The sequence below is a fragment of the Myotis lucifugus genome, unplaced genomic scaffold, assembly GCF_000147115.1.
Source record: "Myotis lucifugus unplaced genomic scaffold, Myoluc2.0 scaffold_0, whole genome shotgun sequence".
In the NCBI taxonomy this organism is placed as follows: domain Eukaryota; kingdom Metazoa; phylum Chordata; class Mammalia; order Chiroptera; family Vespertilionidae; genus Myotis; species Myotis lucifugus.
The window spans coordinates 14,265,179-14,288,832 of record NW_005871048.1 but is presented as its reverse complement, the minus strand read 5'-3'; the positions used below and the strand labels follow the sequence as shown (position 1 = coordinate 14,288,832).

Sequence of the window (23,654 nt, the reverse complement as noted above, 5' to 3'; positions counted from 1 at the left end):
CCTGAGCCGTCCTGATCAAGAATGTCTACAGTTACACTGCTGATGCTGGTGATGTGGTGGTGAGGTGGCGGGCTGTAGGTGTGTTCTAAGTGAAGTTCCAGTATTTTAGCTCACTACCACTCCGACTCTACAAGATCAGCACAAGTCTAGCTCAGACAGGGCCCAAATCATGTTGCTCATCTACTTTCCTGCCAATGATTTAAACCTTGACCTTCAGAAATTCTCTGAAAAATTAAAAGTGATTTAGAAGTGCTTTCTTTCAGTGCAAACTGCCGGTTGACACAATCTCTTCAAATTCTGGCTGCCAGTAAAAGGTAGAGAATTGCTGAAACCGTGTAGTGTAAATAAGAGAGCTTTTCAGAATTGAAATATCAGTAATAGCTGGGTAGCCCTCACCATTGGTCAATTACACATATAAAACTTTTAAATGTTAATTTTTATTTTCAATGGACTCTATTTTTCTTTATTGGTTGCAAACTCAGCAGGTCAGTGGTAAAAAGTTACAATCCTCTTGCTTAAGTGATATTTACTCTAACAGGCAAAGTCCAAAGGTATCTATAGTAAAAACTGGTAAATGGTTTTTAAATGTTTGTGTTGGATTTTTTTTTCCAGAAATGGGGCTAAAATCTAAAATGTACATTTTACAATTTTTTTTAAGGCAGAGAATTGTCACATCTAAGATGTAAGCACAATGAAAGCATTTTATAGAACATATTTTAGGCCTAAAAATTAAATAAAGAAATATAACAACTTTTTTAATGTGCTTTCTGCTTTGTTTCCCAGGTAATCTTATCAAACATCCAGGCATTATTACCAGACAAAACTGTCATCATCTTTTCCTTTTAAGATATCTTTTAGTTTGAGCATTATATTTGACTTTACCCAGGAATAGAACAAATTAAAAATCTGTAAAATGTACATTGATTCCATGATTATCAAATGAAAATTTGCTTTGGGCTTGTCAAGAAAGGAAGGTAATAGTGAAATTTAAAAGTCACAGGAATTTAGGATATGATTTTTTTTTAGGATACATTATTTCTAAGGTCATAATATCAGATAAGTGAATTATTATAGTTGACTATATTGGATATTAAAATGAAAAGTGAATAAATCTGATTTTTTTTTAAAAAAATTGTTTCTACATTTTAAAATATTAACAAAATAGCAGCTTAAGGATCTTACCTTAGGAAGCCTTCCCTCCATTTCCTCATTTGGAAATGGTTCTTGGCTGACCCAGACAGCAAGCTCTGGGTAATAAACCTGTAGGAGACATAAGAGCACACACATTTATATTAAGAACGGGATCCACTTTGAAACCACCAGTGATCAGCTTAATGAGCTCAACCCTTCTCAAGGATCACTTACTTCCCCATTGCAACTTTAAAGTGCGGGGGAAGCCCATCACCTCGTTCAGACTGTTAGTGTGCTTCTGCATGTTTGCTGCACTCAGGAGCGTTTTAGCTCCATGTCTTGCAAGGCTAGGTCCAGTAGAGCAGAGATATCGATCAATGTTATCTTAGCACACCAAGTGGCAGCTTCGTGGCTCGACTGGCTGAGCAAACTAAGGCACTGGGGCGACCTAACTTTCAACACCACCTATGATAAGAATCCCTACAAAGCCCCATGTTTATGAGATAATGTGCCATGCACCCATCACACACTGTTAGGGGTTATCCTAATCATTTTTTAGGAGGAAAGGAAGAAGCAGCCTGCATTCTCCCAGGCCCATGTAGCCACTAACAACACACTGCCCAGCTGCCTGAAAATAGCCAAGTGTCTGAGCGAGGGGCAGGAAGATGGGCAACATCCCCACGAATGATACAGAGAATACCAGTTGATGAATTTGGGGGGGTGGGGGCAGGGGTGGGATGAGGTGGAGAGAGTGAATGGTACCGAGTAACTCTTCTTTAAATACATGTACAAGGATTATTATCATAAGAAGTTTGCTGACCAGCTGTTCTCCGTCTCTAGTAAAGACAGGAGTCAGGGATTAGGACTTAAATTACAACTACAGATTTAGGTCAGCTGTAAGAAAGAACTTAGCAGAAGAAAAAACTGTGAAACCTACTTTAAGAAATTTAGAAACAGAATTTAACAACCTAACTCAGAGCTAATTCACATTTGATATCGGCCCTTCCTGAAGGGAGGGAACTAGATAAGATTTCCTCCAGGTCTGATTCTCTAAATGCTGTACATAAGCCTCACATTTAATAAATAATATTAAGAATCACATCGCATCAATAGGTTAACAAACAGACTTACGTGCAGTTTTTGTTTTTGAAAGCACCAAATGTGGCAGCCTAATCACTGGGCGAACTGTGAAGTTTTCAATGTCCCAGTCAACCCATGTGTGTGGCGGTCTGAGGTAGGACAGTGGATGGCTGTGTTGGTTCCTTCGGATAGTCTAACAGTAACTGATCTACCCCAGTCACTTTTATGGCACATCCCAGTTCACAAAGCAATTTTGCATACATTAACTAATTCATCCTGACAATAAGCCTGGGAATAGGTCTTATCATTACAGAGATGAGAACATTGAAATTCAAAAGGTCGCCGACTTGCCCAAAGCCACACAGTCAATGTAGGATAGGACTTACACTCAAACCTGGTTTCCAGATTCTGAACTTCCGTTCTTCCCACTATCCCAATGCTCTTGAATTATCCCAGAATGCAAATTGCCTGCCACCTCTCTTTCAAGAATCACACAGTCCACAGCCAACACATACATTTCGGTCTTAAATATCTGAGAGCTCATCCTGTAAGAACTGGACCTATTTTCTGACTTTGCACTGGGTCTGCTTTCCGGGCCATGTGTTTTCCCCCAAACCCAACCTCCTTCCTCTTGCTCAGTTTTCGAGTCTTTGACCAGCTCCTTCTGGGAGAATTCTACCCTCTGCCTTGTTTGGAACAGAGAGCCACCCTGATAGGACCTTTAATCAGGAATGGGGGAAGAAAACATGCTTTTTTAAGGCTTAAAACAAGGTCACAGCACACAAAATCCCAGTTTGGGCTGAATTTTAGAAGACCTAAGTTAGGATCAAACGTCAGTTCACTCATTACAAATTGAAAAAAAAAATTACATTTCTACATTACTACTTTTAAAAGCATGCTTTAAATACCACTGAAAACATTACACATATTAATGAGTAATAAAGTTTCATTGCAAACCAAACATGTTGATAAAAATACATGTCAAAATTCAGTAGGCATATGGATGCAATGACAAGCCAATCTAGTAAATGTTATGTCTGTGTTCTTGTGATTTTCTGTAATATTCTACTTTAGCAAAAGCACACTGCTTTAGCATTTAACTTCTAAGTTCAAAGCCTCAATACTAAAGTCACCCAAGTCTGATTTGTAGGGAAAAAATAATTGGCCTCTCAGACATTATTATACTTATTCTTACAATTTATTTTTCCAAGAACTTTCCTTTTTTAAAAGAAAAACAGTCAGTGATTTGTTTGGCCAAAGAATTCAGGAACACCAGTATTTGATAGCAAAACCTGCGACTGAGCAAACTTTCCCACCTACCTCAAATTTGTTCTTTTGAAACATATTAATTTAGCCACAGATTTGCCAAGGGCATTTCTAATTAGGCATTTTTTAGTGTTTGAATCATAAAGTAATCTTTGCATTATTTAGGAAAAATAAGCATCACTTCGGCCTTGTGGTAAATTCTTTGTCTCCTTCAGAATCAGAACCTTAAGTCCAAAGGGATAGAGGGTCTGTTACCTTCTGAAAACCTGCTTGCCTGATCTCTAAGAACTAAGCATATCCCTGGACATGGTATCTAAAGGAGACACTAAACTTCCTTTTTAGATTTAGGGAAACGGTGGTAGATTATTGGAAATATATGCCCCTTACATTACAGCTTTGTTCTTATACCAGTGGTGTGTTGAAACTTTAAAATGAAGGACTTCAGAGGAAAGATATATGACAATTACTACCCTTGCTCTCAAATAATTCAAAATACCTTTGTCATGCATGCATTCACCATGAGTTTGTGAATCACCTTCAATGGTTGGGCACTGCTGGATTCTGGGGATTGCGAAAAGAGAATATAGTTCTTGCCTTCTAGTTCAAATAGCCAGCAGAGGTGACAGACCTTCTGAAAGATCATTCGAAAAGCGTGTACTATGGGCTGAATTGCGTCCTCCCAAACCCCAAATTCAAATGTGGAAGTCCTCACCCCAGGTACTTCAGAATGTGACTATATTTGGAGATAGAGTTTTAAAGAGGTTGTTATGGGGGCCTAATCCAATGACTGTCCTCATAAAGGAGAGAATGACACACAGACACACACAGAGGGAAGGTGATGTGAAGACACAGGGAGAAAAGGACCATCTACAGGACAAGTCTCAGAAGAAATGAACCCTGCCAACACCTTCATCTCAGACTTCCAGACTCTAGAATAGTGAGAAAATAAACTTCTGCTTAGCCATTTAGTCTGCGGTGCTTTGTTTTGACAGCCCTAGCAAACTCCTACAGTGCTTTAAGGGCAATTTTTTAAAAAGTATAGGTCATATCAAATGTAATAGCTGTTGGAACATGTATCAATAGACTAAAAACAAACAAACACAACCAGTATGTTTAGGAAAACATAGTGTCAACAGAAGAAATGTGGGTGGCAGTGAGCAGATCTGGAAGCGACTCCTTAGGCTTCAACTCCACTGGCTGCCGTGTCCTGTGTTTTTACCTAGTTCAGAATATGAGGAGCTGACAAGGACCCTGTGATAGAGGCTGCTGAGTACTGATAACACGTGGGTCAGAAACACAGAGATAAGTTGATCTATCTTTCTGGAGTCCTTCTGTTCTTGCTGGACCCTAAAGCTGTTGGTTCTTCTTGGTACTAGTCAAATGATACTCTGAAGGTGGACATATGGCTTAAACTATATTCCATTCATTTTGTTTTCTGGATTCAAGTTTGCATTTTTTCATGAAGAGCAATTAAACTAACTTTTTTCTTTTTTTAACTTCACTAAACTCTCTCTCTCTTTATGGTGGTGGCGAGCGCCTCAGAAATGTAAGTCATTTGGGGAATCCACACAGGAATAACTCAAAACTGTTGTTTTATTAAATAAGTAAGCCAAAGTGTGCCTTGATTTTCACAAGAGAAGTGTCCTTTTCAAAGTGTCTCCCATATAGAGATAAGCAATTGTTTGTTCTTGCTCAAGTAAAATCCTCAAAACCCTCTAGAACAGCAATTATCAAGTGGTGTGCCACAAGAATTTTTAAAACATGCAATGCCTGACTGTTTAGTCAGGGGCACTGACCTCCTTTCTCTTAGACTGTCAAATAAAAAAAACAGCCAACACAACCATAGCCGTCTGGTGTGAATGAATCAAAATTATACCTATTTTTTGTCAGATCTGCAAAAAATACATTTTTTGGTGTGCTGCAGAATTTAGTAATCAGATTCTGCGTGCCATGAGATGAAAAAGGTTGAAAATTGTTGCTCCTAGGAGACTGTTCTTATGGAAAAATCAGAGAAGCAAGCTATACCCTCACAATTAAGAAAACATTGTGAAAACATAGAGGGGAAGGAAAATTTTGTTGTTTTAAATTGCAGAACATGCAAAGGTTTTGCTTTAAATTATGGGAAAGGTTGAGTGTTTATGCTTGTCACTAAATATATTAGTTAATGCACCTTTTTCTACAATGCTACATTTATGTCACTAATGACTACGTTTAAAAACAACAGAAATTACATGAAAAAAACCACATGATTTTAAATACACTAAGCATAATAGATATGTATTTAAATATCCATGAGCCATTCTTAGGTAAAAGCAATTTTTTGCTTTCAAGTATATTGAACATATTAAACCCACAATATATTTAGATATAGTTTAATGGTGAAAATTTACTATTTCTTACTGATTCTCTTAAATGTATTTGATAGTTGGGTACTTAATTTTCTACTGTGTGTCACGGCATACAAGTTGAGAACACAATGCTCACGGTTTTTGCCTTTTTAAATCTTTCAAGGCTTGTTTTACTCTCTGGATGATGCAACATAAAAAAATAACTTCATTTTTTAAGACTATAAGGTAATTGGGTGGCAATGATCATGACTTGGTAGCCCAATTAGAAAAATAAAATGTGGAGAGAATCAGAGAGCACTCCTGCTAGGTCCTAAAAAAACAACCCACAAATTATATCACCCTTTAAATTATTTTTTAATCTCTTTTAAGCTTTTCATTTCAAAACTTGCTATTTATTTTCCAATAGCATGGTCCACATATAGAATCAATCTAATTGACATGTCTTATCACTTCTCTACTGAATGTAAAATTTGAATGATACCTATACCCCATTTCTACATTTGTATTCTCCTCTACTTACTGTCTTTATCACTATTCCTTTGGGGAGACTGTTACAGGAGATGGATCCCAAGGGTAGTTTCATAGCTTTATTCAGAGCTTAAATACACCACACACATATATGTTGCTTACTTAGTTGGTTAACTTGCTGTCTCAGAAGCCTGCTAAGAAGATGTTGCATGGCTTGATTGTTAATGACCATAATTATATTTTCTCTCCTTGAAGAAGGTCTATGTGCTCAAAAGAATGCACACACATGGCCCTTTTATGTCTTAACAAAGGTAGGTGCCCACCCCGTGTAATTAGGAAATCGGGCTGGGGCAGCAGGTGTCCAACCTGCATAATTAATTCTTTGAGCAGCAAAGGAGTATATTTCATAATCTCTCTGCCAATTAAACAGTGTGTGTGTGTATCTGCATGTGTACATGCTCTATTCTGCCTAATTGCCTCAGAGGTTGTGGAACCTAGTACTGCAATACAAGGGGAAATTACGTGCACACACGCACACTTCATTTCTGCAAATATCCTTTGAAGTGGCGCTCTTAGGAATCTCCCTCAAAAGCCACTCTGCGCCCAGGTGTTACTGGTCATGTGAGAGGGCAGGATGTAAACTGAAACCATAAATGAGTTACAGGGATCATTTTCTCTGAACAGCATTGCATCAACGATTAGATGGTGCCAAAAGATGATGCACTGTCTCTCTGGAGACCAGACTTAGAGACCTGCCTAACCCTGTGCGCGCTGCTTGAAGATGAAGCACAAGGTGGAGGAAATGCATTGCAACCAGAAGACAAAGGATAAACAGGCAGAACACTGAGCCATTCTGGACGTTCTGAAAAGCAAAGTCAAAGTATTACTTGGTGCCCACGTTGGCAAACATTCTGGTATGGGAACTAAGTGAAACATGCAGAGACATAATTTAAATACACACAGGCACACAGGCGTGCACACACACACACACACACACACACACACAGGAGCTGGCTGTGGTGACAATGGGTAATTACAGAGAAAGCATTACAAAACATTCTCAGCCATAAATGTCCTCTTGCCAGAAGGGACAGGAAGGCCTTTTACAGCAGTGCTGAATTACAACATGTGCCGACATTCCCCGCTTTTCCAGGGCCTGACAAGCTCTCAACCAGGAGAAACGGGGGGAGGGAGACAACACGGCTCAAGGAGGAAGATGGTGTTTGCTCACAGATTGGTTAAGCCCATTGGCATGAGCTTGGCTTTGGGTACAGATGTCCAGTATGGGCACAGAAAATATCCCCATTTTAAAAAATATTGCACAGCAGGTTATGTTACTGTCCAACATTACATGTCAGAGGTGGGTGTCTGAAACAAGCTGTGTAAACTTAAAGAGTGGAATCCTCTAAATTCACGCTGCTTGTGTGAGGCCACGTGGAGAGGCCACTGGTGAATTTGTGGGAACCAGACAGCTGTAGGACTTTATTTCTAAATTTCAACAAAGTAGAGAAAGGAAAAGGAAATCTCCTGGCAACAAAACGAAAGTGTTTACATGTGAAATTAATTGTCAGCACAAAGCGCTTTCAGAGTCACTCTGTTCCACAATGTAATATTCGGCTTGTTTGGCTGCTGAGTCTTTTAAAATTTGATTTCTAAGAATAATAGCAAAGACTTTCAAGAAAAGCAATGAATCAAGTCGGGAGCAAGCCACAGAAGGTTAACAACATTACTCAACTTTGCTTATTCACCACTATTTAAAACAGCTCGTTGGGTGAGTTTGGGGGGCTTTGATGGTGTGTGGATCAGGGCAGGGTGTAGCAGCCACCGGGTAATTTGAGCGTGGCGAACAGGTTAGCAGCAAGCATCTGTGTTGAGCAAACGTTTTCTCTCATCCCAGCCTCATTCCTTTCCAAGAGGAACGTGCTTAGCACAAAGCAATCCACCTAAAGACTCCATAAATCCAAAAAAGGGAGTTACTGATCGAGGAATTCTCAGATTTCTGCCAAGACTCCCTCCCCTGGGCTGGAGGTCAGCCGGGTACAGTAACAGAGCCAAACTGTGGACTGGACTCCAGGAATCAAGTTCACACTTCAAATCCGGACTTTTCATGGGCGACTTTTTCTTTTCAGTGATGAAGACAAAACAAAGCACAAAGAGCTGATAACAGCCCAAAGCAAACCAGAAGCAAAAGTACAAGAATAAGGCTTGGAAGCCAATCTCATAAGGGATATCTAAGAAGAGATTTTTTTTTAAACAAAGAGGGGAAAAAATACAGCAACTTTTTAAAGCCCTGGGTTGAGATTAAGCAGTTTGTGAATGAACAATAAAAAGTAAAGGGCACAAAACAAGATATTTGCTCTTTTCAGCAGAAAAAAAAATACTGGCCTTTGTTAACTAGCAGGGAAATAAAGAAAAAAGGGCCCCCTTAAGCATTTAAACAGAGCATAAGCTTTTCCTGCCTTTATGACCTCAACAAATATGTTAATGAAATCTTCTACCTCCCTGGAGTGAAACCAGAGTAAATATTTACTTAACACATCTGAGTTCTAAGTCTGGACCACCCTACTCCCTTATATAAATTGGTTTTCGTTTGTAATCAAGAATTTAAAAACACTACATTTTGTAATGTTTTTCCTACCTTTAAGATAAAAGGAGGAAAGGAAAGGAAGAAAAACTCTCTATTGTGCCCTCATACAACAAACTGCACTTTGAATTTCTGAACTGTATGTTCTTTTGCCACAAATGAGAATAATGATGTTGATATGCTTTCCAATACGAGACATCTGGAGATAGCAGGACTTTTTCCAAGCACATTCCAAGGTTAATACAAAACATCTACACTTGCTTTTATTAGCTGGTTTGAATAATTTTAGGTGTGCTGGCTTTCACCTACAAATAAATAGTTATAAGAAGTCTAATTTCTACTCACCAAGAATACTATGTTTTCTTTCCTCTTGTCCTAAAATGACTGTGCTAACCATTAAAATCTTATGAAAATTTTTCCTAACAACATGGAAAAACATAAGTCTTCAAAAATCAGATTTCTTTTGTTAAAGTCCTCAATCAAAGGCTAGTGAGATATGTAAGACATTCGGACTTGGGATTTTTCTTGATCTGAGTGAATGATGAGACAGACAGTTGCTTTTGATAAGTTTGTGGACATTTCAAAAACATTCCTCTTTCGGAGCTTTCCAGAAAGTGTGCACTTTCTCCCAAAGTGCTTGTTCCTAAGGAAACGACTCTCTCCCTCCATCAGCGCTCCCTCTCCGCTGGCAGCTGCGACCCGACCCCTCCGCATTCAGCAGGAGTCCTTCCACAGCCCAGTGCTTCTCTCGAACTGTCCTGGTCACCTAGAGACTCATCTCTCTGCAGCAACAAGCAGAATCCCAACAGATAACCAAATTCCAAGGAAAAGTGGTCATTGTGGGAGGGTGTATTCGAAATGGGTTTAAATCAGAGTCTTGGTTATTTCCTGAGAAGTCTGCCTTTAAAAAAAAGGAAAATATTTCCAGATCTGTAACCCCCTGCTCCAAGTACTTAGGTCACAAAGTGGTCACTAGAAGGCTTCCAATACCCTGTCATGCAAGAAAACTGGCACAAACTAAAAGTACAAGAGGAACAGAATAAGATTAGGATGGATGTACCCCTGTACACCCTCTGGATTTTCAAACCCACTGGGTGGAGCATGGTCCGATTCAGTGGAAGGCTTCTCTGGCTCCAATAAGGGCTCAGCCAGCCAGTACCATGGGAAGCAGAGAAGACCTAAATGGTGGCCACCAACACAAATCAGTAAGATGTTTCAGGGCTGGAAGTCACGGAAGAAACAAATACCTCAAGAGTTTTGAAGATTACTACAAAAGGCATGCCAAATCGTGGGGCTAAGTTCCCTGGAAAGGGACTCACATCCTCTAATTGATATGAAAAAAAGAGAAATAGAAACTCAGACTTTCATTCCAAGTCCTGATTGCATTCTCCAACAGAATAACTCTACCTCATCTTTTTGTCTCTCTTCCATTGCAAACCAACCATGAAAACTGTATTTCTCCAAAGGAAGAGAACTATGAACAATACACGGAACTTGTTCAAACCCACATAGGCAGAGTATGTAAATTTGGGAGCCACAGTCTTCTGTGGAAATGAATATAGACTTCATCATAATGTGTTTTTGTTTATTACTAAATTTTAGACATGTTTTCCAGGTGCACTCATTAATCCTCACAGTGCTGTTTCAAGGATGAAATGCATCAATATATATAAAATGCTAGCAAAAGGGTCAGGCACATGAGCAATTGGATATGGGTAAGCGATCACTATTATTATCCTCACTATTCTACAGATGAGCCTGCCCAAGGACAAAACCAAGAAATGGGAAGACAGGCTGCGAACACAGCCTCTCCTCTCACAGAATGCAGTCCCTCAATACCCATCTTCTCTGCCATTTCCCCAAAGCCACCTGGTGTGATGCCACAGCCCCCTAGTGCTGGGGCCTGTTTCCAATCCCCCAAATAGGTGTTGAGCGTCTCTGCTTAGTGCCCTCGTGATGAAATTTAGGTGGATTTTTGACCCCTATTGTCAAGAGTAATTTTCTCAGGAACATATGTTGCTCTACTACCTGTGTTTCTGATAAATAGCTGCCCTTCAAAAATAACTTACCTTAAAACATAGCACTGTTTGAGGACACAGAGGGTTTGTAGTACAATATTTATATCTGGTAATCACTGCAGCTAATTATAAAGGGCATTTGCTAAGAAACCAAATTGTTTTAATATGACCCCCAAATGAACTCTCAAACAACATCTCAGATGGCCTAGCAATGGACAATCTAATTTAGAATATCTTTCTTTCATCAGATGCATTTGAAATCATGTTGGCTGTAAGTTTGCTTTTCAAAATTTTAGTCAAGTAAAAAATAAACTGCTTAGAGGACATTAAAATCTTATCTTTATCAATGATCTGCAGATATACAAACAATACACTACATAAAAATATAAAGTGATCCAAGTTGAAGAGGAAGGACTTATTAGACCAGAGAGGCACTGTGTAAACTACTAAGAATGGTGACTGGAATGAAAAACAAATTTAACCTGACTCCATTTTGGAAACTTTTCATCAATGTGGTAGAAACACAGATAGTTCTAATTTGTGGTGTTCCTCTCTGGCTTGGTACAAACAACATCAGAACACCTGATCAACTTAGTAAAAATTCACATTATCAGATGAATTATTTCTGTGATGCCAATTAACAAATTTAATTGAATTTCTGAATGAATTGATTATGACAGTATAGACAGTTGTGCTTCATATAATAAAATTAAGATTTAAAAGGCAGTCCTCATTTAAAAAGGGGTAGGCTTAATGAAGATGAAATGAAAAGATGCGGAGACTTGGCTCCTAGACCTTGGTAACAAGATCAGAACAATTTAAGGTCCTATTATTGAGAAATGAGCAAAATATCCAAGGCCAGGGTCATTTTATGATGCATCATTAGACCTAAGGCTCCACAGGGCAGCATGAAATGGAGACTCAGTTATGGTTCAGAGCATCCAGGCTTCGGAAACAGTCAAATCTTGGTAATTAAAGATCAAAATATGAAGATGAGAAGGGATCAGAGAAGATGTGGGCAGAATTTCTGATGCTGTATTATCTGAATTGGTTGGGTATAAAATCTCATTTGTCCAATAAATGAATCAATAAATATGTACTAAGTACTTACTTTCTGCAACATATTGAATATTTGGTAGGTAGCTTTCAATCCTATAGAATGAACATCTTATTAAAGAATATGTCCCATTAGTTTGAGTTACAAGTACTAAAGTAGCAAAGAAAACACATTTTAAAAAAAACAACACCTTTTTAGAACTAAGCCACTAAATCCAGGGACATCTATTTGGGAAAATAGTGGGCTAGTTAATTCATCTTTTCAAATTCTAAATCTCGTACCCATACAACTGTAACCCCTGATATTGTCCGTTTCAAATAGTGGGTCCATTTCCTGCACAGTATTCATTATTCCAGTTGGTATTATATCCCTAAAATGCAGCAGGCACTAGACTAAGTGTTCAACTATGTGCTACCACACACACACACACACACACACACACACACACATGCATGAACTGAGATTTAGCAACTGTGGCAAATGTGCAAAGAACAGACATTGAGGTCATGGTCCCAATTGCGTTTTGGGTAACTTTCTCTACCATTACACTGTGAAGGGAAAGAAACAGTATGTCTTGGGAAAGTACCATATTTTTCCGTGTATAAGATGCCCCCACTTTTCCAACCCAAAATTAATAAATCAATATTTTAAACATTTTGCTGGTTTTCCTCTTAAGGTCTTCTTCTTTTTTGGCATCTTAAGGAGTTGTTCTTCCTGTTTTCTCCACTGTCTGATCATACACTCAGTGGGAGGAGGTCCAAATTGTCTCTCTGCAGCTCTACTTCCATGCTCTTTTGCATAGCTGATTACATTCAGTTTGAATTTTGCAGAGTAAGACAATCACCGGTATTTATCTTTTTATTTTTTCACATCTTTATGGGCTCAAAATGCTCCTGTTCCTGTTGCATCTGTGCATTCTTCACCTCCACCTCCAATTAAGGCATCAGCTGACATCAGTAACAGTAAGGCTCGTGATTGGAGGAAGCCTGTTTGACAAGGTATGGGCAGCTATGCACCAACATGGCTCCCTCCTCGGCTGACTTCCGTGTATAAGACGCCCCTCAATTTTCAGTCTAACTATTTCAGAAAAAAATAGCATCTTATACACCAAAAAATATGGTACTTAGTAATAATTCCTTACTTGGGCTCATGTTTATAAGCATCTTACTCCATATATTTTTATCCATCTAACTACTGACTATAGACCTTCCTTGACAGTTCTGAATGTTGACTGCCAAAGACGAAATATCTTCTCCTAATTTCTACTCTTTCCGGTCCAAGAATAGGTTCTGTGTCTGACACTGACTTCATCCAATGAATATGTCCTCAAAATGTCTAGACCCATTTTAAGCACAACTTGTGTCAATTTCTCCTTGTTCAGCGACTGGACTGCAGTACTTTTCCCTGCTGGAATGGTATCAAACACAATTCAGACAGGAAGGTGTTACCTGCCCCAGTCATCAAAGGACAGTGGTGTGTGATGGTGATCTGAGTACGGGCTAAAGCGGAGAAGGGAGAAGAGCTAGAACTGGGCAACCATGCCAAAGCTCCCGTGCACATTATGAATCTCCCCCTTGTTTTAATTACTTATTAAATGGTAGGAGTCTCTGGCTCCTGTTTTTTTGTTTGTTTGTTTTTTGTTTTTTTACTGGCAATGGCTATTCAGCTGTTCTCCTTTCTTTCCAATCAAACAGAACTTCCTTTCATTGGTGACATTCTCTTATGTATCTCCTTCTCCTTTCTAACCATGAGTTATATTTGTATTTTAGTCTATGAAAGTAAGGATGAACACTGAAAAAGCAGTCTAATATCAAGGGTTTAAAACCATCTCCAGCTAGATAATCATAATGCTTTTAAGGCAAAAAGCTTAGATTGAAAACCATTCTAAGGTAATAACAGGCAATAATTTTATTTATGAAGATTTCATTACCTTGTGAAACTGGAGTAGATTTTGCTCTACGGTCATGAATACCTCAATCAGATTACTGAGAGACAAACTGCGGGACTGCTGGGAAAACACCATTAATAACCTCGGGCATAATGGCGCTCCACAGCTAAGGTTTTGGATGTATGAATCTACTCTAAAATGAGATTCCTCTTTCAGCAGACCAGACCAAGCTAAGTGTGTGGACTCTCTCAGGACATCTATCTAAGCAAGAAGGGAGCACTGAATTTAGAGGTTGTTTTTGTAGTGTATTTAGATTTCACTTAGTTCCCCTCTACCTGCCCCCGCCCCCCCATTACGCCTTCTGAAGTGTTCAATGAGAGGGACTTTTTAATAGCAAATGCAAAATCTGTGTGTATCTATATATTTTATAATCTGAATGGTCTCAACTCTACAATGTATTGGACAGTTACTAGTTATAAATCTTAAGGTGAGCCACCTTGTTCTACTCCACACAGATCTCCGTGTATCCATGACCATTAACTCATACAGTTATTCCACAGACATTTACTGACCACTAAGGATGTGTGGGGTCCTGGATAGGTATGGATAGTACTGGAGCAGCCATCAGACTGGTTCACAGATACGGAATCTGTTCCAGGGTCCATTAGACCATGCTAATGAAAGCTAGGGTTTCCTACCACTTTGTAGAAAGAAAAGGCCAATCAACTTCACTAGCTTTCCCTCTCAATGATGAAACTTTTCCACACCTACATTCACCATCCTGCTGATAGAGCCGTGGTCAGCAAACCGCGGCTCGCGAGCCACATGCGGCTCTTTGGCCCCTTGAGTGTGGCTCTTCCACAAAATACTACGTGTGGGCGCGCACGTACAGTGCGACTGAAACTTCGTGGCCCATGCGCAGAACTCGGTATTTTGTGGAAGAGTCGGTATTTTGTGGAAGAGCCACACTCAAGGGGCCAAAGAGCCGCATGTGGCTCGCGAGCTGCAGTTTGCCGGGCCGCAGTTTGCCGACCACTGTATAGAGGAAAAGAATGAGGCATCACAGCCTCAATTGCTACCAAAGAGAAAATGCTCAATTACTAGGGGTCAATTTTCTGATTTCAAGTTTCCAATCTTGGAAGGTAGAAAAAAGCTGCATAGGTAGAATGTTGGAAGTGTAATGAGTATACAGAGGAGCATGAGATGATTCCCGCTGGATGTACTGGGGTGAGTTTCATAAAGGAGTTGTCATTTAAATTTGGTCTGGAAGAATAGCTTTATTTTGTCAAGAGGAGCGTTCTTTCTAGGACTGAGTAAGCAGAGGCACAGAGGAGGGACTCCTGGGGCACATTAGAATAACAAGTGGCTTGCTTCCTCTAAGAAAATATATTCCATCCTGGCTAGAAATACAGTATTAGTTCACATAGTTCCTGGCATGGCTGCCCAGCCAAGAAATAAAAAATAAATTTCTGGAGGTCTAAACACAGCAGTTGGGGAAAAAAATTGTTTGAAAGTATGAAGTGTGAGTAGGCAGAAAGAATTCAAGGAGCAATGCTTATCTATGTCACTTTTATTGAGAGACTCGGTGATAAGTCAACCTCATCTGAAGGGGCTAAAAGAGCGAGCGAAATCATTTCATGTTGAAAATCTTGCAGCTGACGCATTCTAAGGTAGGAGTCTGCGCTCTATCCAGAAATTTCAGAAAAATCCTTCTTGTTCTTGGCTTTCCCCAAATTTTGCATATCATGGGATGGGATTCCCTTTAGATGGTCACCAGACTACTGACTAAATTACTAACAGCCTGTAGGCCTCAAATTGTAAACAATTTTATTAGGATGGTGTAAGTGTTGGCATGAATCTTGAATAAGTATGTCTGGCTACTCAAGAAGAAGTGGAGGGAGAGAGAACCAGCTGGGTACATGTGGCGACACCTAGCTAGCCTCCCAGAAGGGAAACATGGTGCTACAGCAACACCTCTCTGGCCAGGCAGACACCTCGGTATTGCTGGGATTTGCCAATGGAAGTGCTGCCACTTTCACAAAAGAAAAAGGTTAAGTGTGCTCCTTTCTTCCTCCCCAAGTCCTCCTTGCTGGGGACCTTCCTTCGCGCCACCACTCCACCCAAGCCCAAAGGCAGAGAGATGCAGCAAAGTAATAAAGTTACATTTAACCTGAAAATGTATGTGAGTGTGTGTGCTCCTTTCTGTTGGGCACAACCAAAAGGCAAAGATCCTGACCCAGGTTGGAGCCTTGAGTGAGAGCCTTTGGCCATGTCTAAGATGCCTGCTCAGCAGTTTCCTATGGCTCACCTCATCAAGTCCTGGACTTCTAGGTCTAGTATGTGAGCTCTGTCCTTGATAGCAAATAGGCCCTAAGTGGACAAGGACATTCCCTACTGCAGTAAAAATGCATTATGCTCACTCTCACAAGCGTACTTTCTAATGGGTTCCATTTTTCTGGAATATGCTTCTCTCTTGTCTAAATCTACCCACATATCCTCAATTCTTCATTCACTCAGTATTTATTAAGGACTGGCACTACGCTCTAGGAATAGAAAGCTTAAGAAGGCATAGCGCAGGTTCTCAAGGAGCAAATAGCACACTTCTAGGTTTCAAATTTTGTGCCAACTCCAACTGGTTGCTAATGGTACACTATACTGAAGATTTTGAAATCATATTTAGGCTGAATAATAATAATAATAATAATAACTGTCAGGGTTGATTAGCAACGTCTGCTACAGGTGCAGCAGGAGTTAATGGTGACATGTATGTCATATATTTGCCATCTCTGGGTCTAGCTTAATTTCTACATCTTAAAAAAAAAAGTGCTCTACAATCTCCAGTCCGCAGTCCTCAAGCACTCTTCTAGATTATACTATATTACACTGTTAAGTTTGTCAAGCCTGTTAGTCTTCCTTCCACATCTAAAATATAAACCCACTGAGGGCACAGAGCAAATGTGCACTTTCTATAATACAAAGAACTAAGCACAAATAAAATGCTCAAAAAAACAAACCAACAAAAAAACCAAACACCTTGTTCACTTGACATGGGGAACACATGCATAATCTTACTGCTAACTCTTCTTGTCTCTTCAGCACTTTCAGACATGGCATCTTTGTGTCCTTGGGATCATCTTCAAAATACCACAGAATCAGATTATATTGGAAATAAGTGAGGACTTTACATTTCCAATACTAGGATCCTTCTGGATTCTGGAGGGGCTATGTGTGGCTGCAGGAAAAGTTGCTGTGAGCTTTGAGCATTGCAGCTGGATCAAACCTAGAGAGCTAGCATCTCACCAGGCTGCTCAGAAGGGCATTAAAAGCTGGTAAAGGTGAGCAATTGCAAGCCACTCTTTTTTGGCAAGTGCTTTTATGGCTTAACCACAATTTTTTTCACTCCTGTTAATAAATTATGGAAAATAACTTGTTGTGAAAACTAAAATACATTCACATCAACTTCCTAGATTTTTAGGAGAAGGTAAAGATACATATGACTTCTAGTTCACCCAAACTAAACATGATTAAGTCATTAACGATAAATATATCCAACTCAATATATATTAGCATTCATAGACCAAATAGTTATTGATCTTCTAACATATATTTAATACTTTATTAAGCACTGTACATGAACCTTATAACCCCTCTTGATGCCTATAATTTAGGTGGTCAATGAAAGAACTGCATATGACCCAACCAACAAATAATGCAGAGAGGTATAATCTAATGTTATACCCAGGTTAATACCAAGTCACTGCTACTAATAACTGAATTGATATTTAGAATTTAGTTGCAAGCCTAAATCCTTGTTAATGCTTAAATCCTAAATCATTAGAGCTACTAACACTTGCCATGCATTAGAAGATCAATTTTAAAATCACTGCTGTATTTTATACCACTGAGATGAGATATTCTTGAAGCTACCCCTAAGTGCAAAATATGTCTAGAAATACCCATTTCACATAAATTTAGACCCAATAAATCATATTTTCAACAGCCATAATTTCTACAGACAGGGGCTGAGATTTATGGTTAACCTGCCTTCCAGTTGAAAGCAAAGGAGAAGTATAAAATTGGAATCTTTTAATATATCTTGATCAACCAAGATGACAAGTCCAAGTGCATTCAATACATTTTCCTCTGGTATATTCTAATTGGATTTGCTGATAAAATTTCTTTCTTCTAGTCTCTTCCTGTATAACAAAGGAATTATTCAAATAATTCAGGCAAATCCTTCCCACTCCTATATCACTCCTGCAACATTTTAAGTAACCAAAATGAATCAGACGAAATCAAGTGGCTTTTTAAAAAAAGCATAATTATTCAGATAATTACCTCAACCCTCCATTTCACTTTCCCTGTGAGGATAAGGCCTTAAAAGACTTTCCAGCCAGAAACAGCACTAAGTAAAATATGTGCAAGACCAAGGAAGTTACAATATTTCACTCTAAGACTAATCTTTAGCCAGACCAACGTAGATGAATATTTAATGTATTAAACTAGAAATCTGGAAGTTACTCATATTCATATTTTAGAAGTCTATTTTCTCTATTTTAAAAGTATTCATCTTAGGATTTAAAAGAAAGTGAATTCCTTCAGTGTATTTATGATGATCTGATTTACATACAAGTTTTTAAGAACTGTATTGGGTTAAAATAGAATGATACTTTGAATAGCTGTTTATTCAGATTTCTGCTACTATATACCCTCTCCTGCCTGAATTATCTATGTAGCTCAAAAGGAAGCTGGACTGAAGTTGAATCCAGATAGACCATCCCTGCTGCCCTAATTCCCCAAACAATTCCCAATTCTCCCTCCCCCTTACAGTGTGCTGAAAGGCCTGGTGAAAGAAAAGATAGTACCATATAAAATTACCCTCCTAGGAACTCTTCAGCATCCCCACAATCAAGAATCACTGTGAGCAACTTGTAAATTTACATTCTAAAACCCACTGGCAAAGCTACCAATAGAACCTCATCCCTCCTCAATCTTTGTCTATTTCTTTAAACAGGAAAACCTTATGTTAGTGGAGAGATTATTCAAAGAGTCTCCTTATAAACCCATGAATGCCACTTCACAGACTACAGAAAGCAGAGCTCTATGAACCATACAATGGAGTCAACTCATCTTTTCTAAAAGCTCAGCAACAGCCTTAAAGAGAACTTAATTTGTTCCAATTCCTAGGTCTCTGTTAAAACATAATGAGCCCATGCTTTATGCCACTATGAGTCCATGGCACACACATACTCAGAGGCAAGTTTCCTGCACAGAGGGTAGGCATGCTGAAAATCAGAACTTAACCTTGACATTTTTCAAACTATTCAATAAAACCATCTATGCATTCTGAAGTATTTTCTTCTCGCTGATGTATCAAAAGCAGGTAACTTTAAAATAAAACATCTAAGTAAATACCAAGGACCCATACAAAACAGTACTCCTGAGTTGCACAATCCCAGGTACATTGTAATCTATGTAAGTGACACCCCCTGGAGTTGTGCTTATAGGGTCCCATACACAGCATATAATGTGATTGGTGCTTCTTACAGCTAACAAAGTGGTTGTATTTTTTTTAATATATATAATGCAAAAGGCACTCACTCTAGGATTCATGAGTCAATCTTCAAATTATTGTGAAACATCATTTTAGGGTATGTAAAATGTCTAGCTATCTTGAATTCTGGAGTTCTTTTATGGAAATGAGCCGATTAAAATCTGTATTTGGCATAAGCCCTTTACTAAAAGGGGTAAATACACTGGCTGTAGATCCTCTATAGTGTTTTAAATTATGCAAATGGAATAACATGTTTAACAGAAAGGGCGTTTTATGTTTTCTAGAGGTAGCCAGGTGTTAAATCTGCTTCCCTAGCAGTGGTTTCTATTGCATGTGGGCTAAGTCTTTAAGTAAGCTAGTTACAGATCAGCAAAGTAATTTCAGTTTTAATCAAGGAAAGAATAACTTCATTTTGCCCAAAACTGAAAAAGTGGAGGTACAAAACACGTCTAATATCAGTTTTTTAGAAACAAAATTGAAAAATTTTTTGCATTAATATGTACAAAGATTTTTAAGAGCTCTGACCTCGTGGGATGAGAGAATTGCTAGAAAGTTACTTGGAATCACCCACAGACAATAACTGTCGGTGGTTTCATTTCAGGCAATGGTTTGTGCCAAAAGGAATTGACATCTTGATGAAAGGATCACCAAAAAGTTGTAAGAATTTTTCCATGAGTGAAAATCCTTCCAAGAGCAACAAACTGTGATTTCTCATTCGGCCACCATACATAAATGACAACTGTAAGAAATTAACAACATGTAATAATAATTCGAATTTGCTCTTCTGCATTCAAATCATTCCAACTTTCATTCTCAGCTTTGGCTCACATGCTTGCTTTCCACAAAGCTCACTCCACTCACTGTTACAGAAACATGATACTCTTAGAGCTTGATCTATAGGGCTAGTTTTGGCAGGGTCAGCGGTCGAATTTATGTTTAACCAAACGGGACACCTGACATGTTACAACCATTTATGGTGACACAGAGAGTAAGGTTCTGGGATAAGGTGATGTGGCAAGTCCCGGTAAAAGATAATTAAATAAACAAAAAAACTTTGCAGCAGTTTATTTTATTACCATCCTGGTACTCTGGGACAATGGCTAATTAGGAATGTAATATGAAGTTAGGAACTATTGGCACAAAAACCTTAATCAGTTTAATTTTCTGCTCATCCCTTTTGTTCCTCTAACCTCAAGTCCCTTAATTTGATCATTATTAAAGTCCGAGCAAGAACTATTTTATTTGGTGCTTCGAAATCCACCTGTTGAAATGACAGGTGAGGCATACACAAAAAATAAAGAGCCTACTTGATAATAGGATTGAAACTGAACTCATTTAATTGCTTCTGATTCATTTTTCTCCTTGGAAGCTTATACTTGGGTTGTGCTCAAAGAAAACATCAAGTATATCAGATTCAATTTTGATTCATTAAATTCCGCCCTCGTTTAAAAGGAAAAACTAAATTTGGAAATCACACAGTCTAAGTGGCAAAGGGGGTGTTTTAAAGAGTATAAACATCTGCAGGAGGACATGCTGTATTTATCTGAAAAGTTTCATGACATTTCTATTTTTTTTCAATTCAACTTATTTGCAAAGAGGAAATTTTTCATAGAAGATAAATATACTTATTTAATGTGTATTTCATTTAATTCTTTAATCAGCCATCAAACACTCAACTGCCTTCCCTGTGGATCATGCTTGTTAAAAAATAGTTTCCCTTTCATTTAGGGGAGAACATGCTTGACTTCTAAAACTGAGCATGTATCTCTCATAAATCAACAAAAAAACCCACAATGCTAATTATATTTGAGATACAGTAGACAGAGTGCATTAATATAAAAGTCCATGTTCTTCATAGATATTGCTCGTAAGGACAGCAGATACCATAGCCATTTGATTAGCTGGACACAGACTCCTACTTTTTGGGTAAGTTCTGGCTGTCTCTAACATCTGACCCATGGCTTTGTTTGAGCCCTGCTGCTGTCAGCCTTTCCTTGCATGTCACAACTCATCACTCTTCTTAAAGAACAGAACGGTTTCTGTTGTTGAAGTTAAATAAGTCTTCACTTCTGAAAAAGGAATTTCAGTTTTCTATTCAAGATGATTGAAAATCAAAAGATCTAATTCACCACATCCAATTCATATAAATTACTGCACTGCAAAGCTCCCACATGCTGGAGACAGAACCTTCTAAAGGTCAGATGGGGTAAGAACAATGAAGGGTTGAGGCGGGGTGACGGTGGGTGGCTGACATTTATATGGAATAAAGCCGGAATGAGACTGAGAATCTCCTTGGATGACCAGTTCTTACCATTTTGAGGATCATAGCAGCCTTGGACTTGCACCCTCCCTCTCTTCAGTCCAGGGAGACCAACCTGCAAAATATGTTTAAAATAGTAGACAAATCGCCTCACCACCGGTCAGCAAATGAAGAATGCCTGTTTAGAGGTTACAGACAAATAACCACTTTTCTGTGGTGAAGATAAGTTACATGCAAATTACTGTTACTGTGGGGCTTCTGAAAGAGCTTTCCAAGCTGTCTATAGGCTGAAATAGGGGACAAAGGAATCCCTGGTACCTGGCTTTGCAGAACCCTGAGCTATTCTTAGTGTTTGGTTCATTTTTTAAATTGCAGTTCAAAAGGTTTAGCAACTTAAAAGTAGAACCAAGTGATAAAAATAGATTGTTTTCTGGCTGCTCTTTGTTCCCAGACATACTACTGGCAATATATTTGCAATCAAGACAGCAGAATAGGAATTAGCTTTCCACCGTGTAGTGTAATACCTCAGAGTGGATATTTTTGGAAATGGCACTGCATTACATAACCTTCCGTGTTTGGGGGGGGGGGGACTACATTGGGGGAAAAAGTCAGGAATATACACCTTATGCCCTTCTCCCTAAACAAATCAACATTAATGCACATGCTGCAGTGATTTTCCTCTCAACCTTTAGGTCATCACAATACAATTCTTTTGTTAACATAAGTTAGGACAAAAATTAAGATGAATGGAGAAACTAAAAGTTCTCCAAAAGGGTATCATAAGCTCTTAGAGTTTCCCTATGTTATCATACCTACATATAAATGCAAATCCGATTATTATCATTATCAATCAAAAAGCAGTCATCTATTCTTAAGCCACCCCTTCTTCCCCCAAAGTTCGACTGCTTTAAAAGAAAATGCAGGAAAAAAAGTGTTGGAAGATCGAATGCCTCCAAAGACCCTTGGCGGCAACAGCAGCGTTGAAAGAGTAATAAAGTGTAAAGATGGAAGGACACGAATTCGTGTAATAAAAGGGGGCGGGGGTGCATGCTGCAAAGTGCATTCAATGCAAAGAAACGAAACAGTCCCCAACACTGCTTTTTATGAGCACGAAGAGCAAAAATTAACCACACCAACAAGCAAAAGATCAAAAAAATTAAAACAAACAAAGCCCGCCCCTTCCCCAAAGAATTCTCCCTCTTGTGCATTTTTTTTTTAAGCCCAATTTAAATTCCAGCCTTAATGCAGCAGATCCAAAATACCAGAATTTCTCCAAGGTACATGCTTGAGCTCTTTAAAATGTAGAGGGAAGAAGCATGAACTCTGCAGGGTTGAAGGGTCCGGCTAAGAGTAAAGGCAAGAAACCGACACAAAAGAGAAAGCAGCGCTCCCGGCCGGCGATGGGAATGGCATATACTTACAGACAAAAGCCCCGCTCCCTGTGCACTCTCTCCTCTCTACACCTGAAACACAAATGTGGATGAAAAAGGGCATCATGCAAGAAAGACAGCTGGGGGGAGGGGAGGGGAGGGGGGAGGGGAGGGGAAAGGGGTGGAGGAAAAGGAGAGAGGAGGGGGAAGGGGAAACAAAACCCAAACCGGCTTCACTTCCAAGAAGTGCAGCCCTGAATAAAGAAGGAGGGGAAGGTCTCCCTGCCTCGTGCTCTGTCTTCAAGAGTGTGTGTCTCTCTCTAAGAGTCTCTCTCTCTTTCTCTCCCTCTCTCCGCTGCTAGTGTGCGAGTGAACAATGAGCTAATTCTGATGGGGCTGGCGCGGCGCCAGCCCCCCAGCCTTGCAGCCACTGTGCTGCCGCGGCGGAAAAGACTGCTTACTCGGCTGGATTCGGCAGCTCGGAGCCCGTGACGGCGGCCAATGTGCGCACACACCGGGTCCGCGCCTCAGCCCTAAACGTAGGAAGACTTATTGCGTTGGCGCGCGCTGGTGCCAAGAGGGCTTAAACGGCGAGCTCAGTGTCCCCCCGTCCCTTTATGTTTTCATTTA

At 39.3% G+C, this 23,654-nt stretch overlaps 1 protein-coding gene across 1 annotated transcript in view; it reads right to left on the bottom strand.

The window, feature by feature from the left end:
• NREP (neuronal regeneration related protein) overlaps positions 1-23,466 on the bottom strand; it is a 28,347-nt gene extending 4,881 nt beyond the window's left edge. Inside the window, exons 1-4 of the mRNA XM_014463757.2 lie at positions 23,311-23,466; positions 23,076-23,117; positions 21,706-21,769; positions 1,183-1,260 (exon numbers count right to left, since the gene is read on the bottom strand). Coding sequence (XP_014319243.1) covers positions 1,183-1,260; positions 21,706-21,720 — 93 coding nt within the window. The 5' untranslated portion in view covers positions 21,721-21,769; positions 23,076-23,117; positions 23,311-23,466. The remainder of the gene's footprint in view (positions 1-1,182; positions 1,261-21,705; positions 21,770-23,075; positions 23,118-23,310) is intronic.
• Between the last annotated feature and the right edge of the window lie 188 nt (positions 23,467-23,654).